This window comes from Solanum stenotomum, chromosome 11 (assembly GCF_019186545.1).
Source record: "Solanum stenotomum isolate F172 chromosome 11, ASM1918654v1, whole genome shotgun sequence".
NCBI classification, from domain to species: domain Eukaryota; kingdom Viridiplantae; phylum Streptophyta; class Magnoliopsida; order Solanales; family Solanaceae; genus Solanum; species Solanum stenotomum.
Genome location: NC_064292.1, coordinates 12,721,867 through 12,726,748, shown reverse-complemented (window position 1 = coordinate 12,726,748; position 4,882 = coordinate 12,721,867). Strand labels below are relative to the sequence as shown.

The window sequence follows — 4,882 nt, the reverse complement described above, 5'->3', positions numbered from 1 at the left end:
TATATTTGATAAGATGATCAACTAATATGAGACGAAGGAAAGAGTACACTTATAAAAAATAAAAAAATAAAAAGGTTATGTCATTTTCATTCTAAAGAACCTATGATCCCATTCACACTCTTTCTATCTATTCAATAATTTCAATTTGCTCATTCAATAATTTATTTCTCTATCATCATTGCACATGATGAAGTTTCTTATACCCTTTCCCCCCCCCACTCCCTCCATAAGATCACCCAAGTTGATTTTAGTTTGCTTTCAAGAAGAAAAAAATTGTATTATATCATCTTTTGTCACATCTTAACTTTTTACAGATTTTTTTAAAAAAAATTCATTGAACCGAATTTATGCTTAAACGTGTGATAAAACACTCCCTAATAAAGGCGATTTCATACACTGAGAAATTCAAACTTGAGACTTCTAATTTGGCATAAACGAGTATTTACCATCAACATAACCCTCGTTGGCTCTTAAAAGTTCATTCTATAGAAGGATTGACGTAAATATATAGCCACGACTAATAAATTTGTTGTGGATCCTTCATCTTATCCTATGTCATAAATTCTACACAGATTAGTTAGTAAATTAATCATTGGATTTCAATTATATAGAAAAACGTATTTGCTAATAATATAGATTTTGGATCAAATTAAACTACAAAATAATTTGATAGAAAAGAAAGTTGTTCTCACTCGAAAAGAAGGTGTCACATGAGTCCCAATATTTATTGTTTAATTAAATATATCAGTGAACCAGTACGTATTTATAGGGAAATTAGTAATCGTGCTCAGAGTATTTGTTTTGTTTAGAACAAAAATATAACATCACCATGCAAATCATAAAGTCTATAAGTATTTTTTTTTATAGGTTCCATAACTAAATGTATATTGATTTTTTATTTTTATTTTTGGTGTTCGTACTTATATTGGAGTCTGATTAAATAAGAATTTGGCAGAGATGTCCTAAAGTGCCCCTAACAAGGGTGACTTTGTATTCAAGGAGACTCAAACTCAAGACATCTGATTAAGGATTAAGGAGTATATGTATTAGGTATACGTACCTGTCAAGAATTTGCATATTCAAAAAAGGTTCATCAGGTCCCTCTTCTTCAGACTTAGTCCTTAGACTTCCTCCAAAAAATGGTGCCATTAGAACATAACCACGTACTCTAACCGGTGCAAGGTCAGGCGAACCAACACCAAACCTCAACGCCAAATGATGCGCGATGTTCCCACCAGACGAGTCTCCAATCACATAAACCCTATCATAATCATGATTTATCCATGAATCATCATCGGCATCATAAGTAATCTTATTTGACAACGCCTGATGCTGCAGCCACTTAATGGATGCAAACGCGTCATCCATGGCTGCAGGAAGGCGATACTCAGGTGCCAGCCTATAGTCAGGAGCGATAACAAGTGCTTCGAGCTCAGATGAGAGACGTAGGCAACAGTTATGGCAATTAGGCCACGTACGTGAACCTACACAGAAACCTCCACCGTGAAAGAAGTAAATGATTGGTAGCTGTTGTTTGTTTGTGATGCATTTTGATGTAATTGGCTTGTAAAGACGGAGATATAGATTCTCTTTTCCATCTTTGTTTCGATCGTTATAAATGATGTCTTTCCATACGACTGATCCATCGTCTTTGACGGTAATGTTATGGAAGTTGATTTGGTCATCGCTTAATCGGAAAATGGATCCGTCACTGTAAACTTGAACGATGCCTAAGCAATCTTCTACTACATGAGGAAGAGAACCCATTATTTTTTTACAGAATTGACTAGTGAGGTGAAGAAAATCTCAATTGGACTGTTCCAAGGGGTTTTTTTGGTATTATGTTATATTAAAGTTGAAAATAACCCATTACATGCCAATATATCCTAATTTATATGATTCAAGTTTAGTATTTTAGTTTTAGTGATCCAAAAAAAGAAGATAGACTATTATATTTAGTGCTTTTCTGTCTCAATTTACGTGATTTATTTCTTTTTTAGTCAATCTAAAAAAGAATGACACATTTCTATATTAAATAACAAATTAATTAAAAAATGTTTATTTTACTCTTAATGAAATGATTTACAACCACACAAATTTCTATCATTCATTTTGGACTACAAGTTTTAAAAGTTTGTCTTTCTTTCTTAAACTCTGTGCCGAGTCAAACTACCTCACATAAAATGGAACGAAGGGAGTAACAATTTAACATTGAAACATTCATTTTATTCGTAATGAAATAAACATATATGAGTATGCAAATTTCTTACTCCATTTGTTAGCCGGAATTTTTCTAATTTTTTCATTTGAGCCGGGCTTGAACACACAACCTTAAAAAAACTTTTGAAATCCATTAATCATTAGACTAAACATTTTACTTGTATCAAGAGTTATCAATACTTGGTAATCGACATCCCTGGACCAAAGGTGGATCACCGAGCATTTGAGGTTTCTAGAAAGAGAAAGTGGGAAAAGTAGGCTGCCCTGCTTTACACGTGCATGGTCCCAATAAGTGGTTTTGCAGAGTGTACTCCATTGCTTGGAATTAATTCACAATTTTTTTCATGAATACATGATAAGCAGTACGAGGTTCCAATTAAAATTGAATTGTCATTGTCTTTAAAACTACCTAACAAAGGGTTCGTAACAACTAACAAAACCGATAAACGAAGAGCAACTGGTTTGCAGCGAATCCGAAGAGTATTTGCTACTTTATAAAGGGATGGATACTAATGACGCAATATCCGTTATTTCTTTATGTTCTCTAATTATTTCTCTTGCCAATCTTTGTTAGATGGCAATATCTATCTTTTTTTTTGGTAAAAAATGAGCATAACTTCTACTCCCTCGATTTAAAAAAGAATGATCTAGTTTCATTTTTAGTCTGTTTCAAAAAGAATGACACTTTTCTTTTTTGGCAACACTTTAACTTCAATTCTTCACGTGACATGTTTAATGCCACAAGATTAAAGGACATTTTGGTACATTTGACATAACTTTAATTTAAAATGACAAGATTAAAAAGTCTTTTTTTTTAAAACTCCGTTCCAAGTTAAACTGAATCATTCTTTTTTAAACGGATGAAGTATTTATTCATAGCAAAACCTTACAAAATTTTGAACTGTGGCTGCGCCACTACAAGAATAGTCAAACAAGCAGATGCAAATGCACTATTTACAACCTATTGACTAGAAGTGACACATTAGAGTGAGGCCATAATCCTCACTTTTCTACAAGCGAAATCTCCAGTCTTCTCAGCGTACAAAATATCCAATTGTAACATCTTGGAAATTGAAAGTTAAGATTGGAAAGAAAAGCTGCAGAAATTTGGTATTGGATTAGTTTCCATGAGCTTATCGACAGATCGTACAAGGTCCTACGGTCCATAGAAGACAGTCGTAAAAAGGGTCCTTATAGATGGTGAAATTTTGGGTCTCTAAACTTTTCCTAGAGACCATGGTCTGTAGAAGGTCCTACGGCCAGTAGGAAGGGTCCGTAGAAGAGAGTCCAGACTTGGCAGAATTTTTGGAAAATGGGCTCCCATGATAAGTACGGCCCCTAGAAAGTTCTACGGACAATAGAAGGTGAGTCGTACAAATTGACCTAAACTTTAAATCCCAGTACTTGACTTTATGGTTGACTAGGACAGTTCGTAGAAAGTCCTACTGACGATAAGTCGGAATCGTAGGAGTCATCCGACAGTTTTTAATTAGGGGTATTTTGGTCCTTTTTTACCCATTTAAGTCCTAAACTATGTCGTTTTGACCATATAACTACCCCTATAACTAACTTTACTCTTCAAAATACCTCATTCACACAAATCCCCCAAATTTTCCCAAGTCCTCTTCTACAATTCTCTTTCTCAAGAACCTTCAAGGCAAGCTAGGTGATCTTAGGCGTATTTATATGCCTAGAAATCTAATAATGCCCGTATTTAAGCCAATGTGTGTTTGTTTATAGTCTTATCAAGTCTTTTGGTTGTATTTGAGCTAATCAATATGATTAGTTGTGTAGGTAAGCCTAAAGTGAGAAACGAGCACTGAAATGGGCATCAGAATCACAAGGGGACACAAGCGAAAACAAGCAAGGAAGAAGAATGAAGTAATGAAGTTCAAGACACTTTTGTTTCCTCTCTGTGTCGCGAAGAGGAATTCTAATCTTGTTCGAGAAATAATTTTTTAAGACAGAAAGCTCTATGTCCTCTCCGCGTCACGGAGAGGGATTGTGAATTTTGTTCATGAAAGTCAGTTTTGAGGCAGAGTAGTCCATGTCAAGATCGCGTCGCGGAGAAGAGAAAAGATTTGCATAATGAAATTTGGGAAGCCCTCCGCGTCGCGCCCTAGTATGCTAGATTTGGCCATTTCGACTTTAGTATAAATAGGTTAATATTTATTTTATTAAATGATTCCTTTTTCTGGGTTTTGAAGAACGGCGACTTGGAGAGCTATTTCATCATTTTTTAGGGTTCTTTCCTAAACTCCTTTTCTTTCAATCTCTTTATGATTATTAAACATTGCTTGATCGAATCTATTGTTATGAGTAGCTAAATACCCTAGTTCTGGGATTGTGGCTACAGGATGATTGTAATTTATTAAGTTTTCATTGGGTTAATATCGATTATCATATGAATCTTTCTTATGTTCTTGTTTTTCGTATTTCGTGACTGATCACCATTGAAATAAACACATTGTCCGAATTGAACTCCGGAGAGGAATAAGAGGATAAAAGGTGGGACATAGGGAGCATGATTTTCTCTTAATAATTAGGGTTAATTTGTATCTAGGATAGGGATATACCTAGAAATCATGCTTGGTCACTATACAGGAAGAAATCGTAATGCTCGATACTTGATCCAATCTATCCTCGCGCAACGATGTAGTTA

The 4,882-nt window shown here is 34.6% G+C and overlaps 1 protein-coding gene across 1 annotated transcript; it reads right to left on the bottom strand.

Moving 5' to 3' along the window:
• Nucleotides 1–1,023: 1,023 nt before the first annotated feature.
• On the bottom strand, nt 1,024–1,767 carry LOC125845658 (probable carboxylesterase 15). The gene has a single exon (XM_049525207.1). It carries the CDS (start codon nt 1,765–1,767, stop codon nt 1,024–1,026), a length of 744 nt encoding a protein of 247 aa, XP_049381164.1.
• Nucleotides 1,768–4,882: the final 3,115 nt, after the last annotated feature.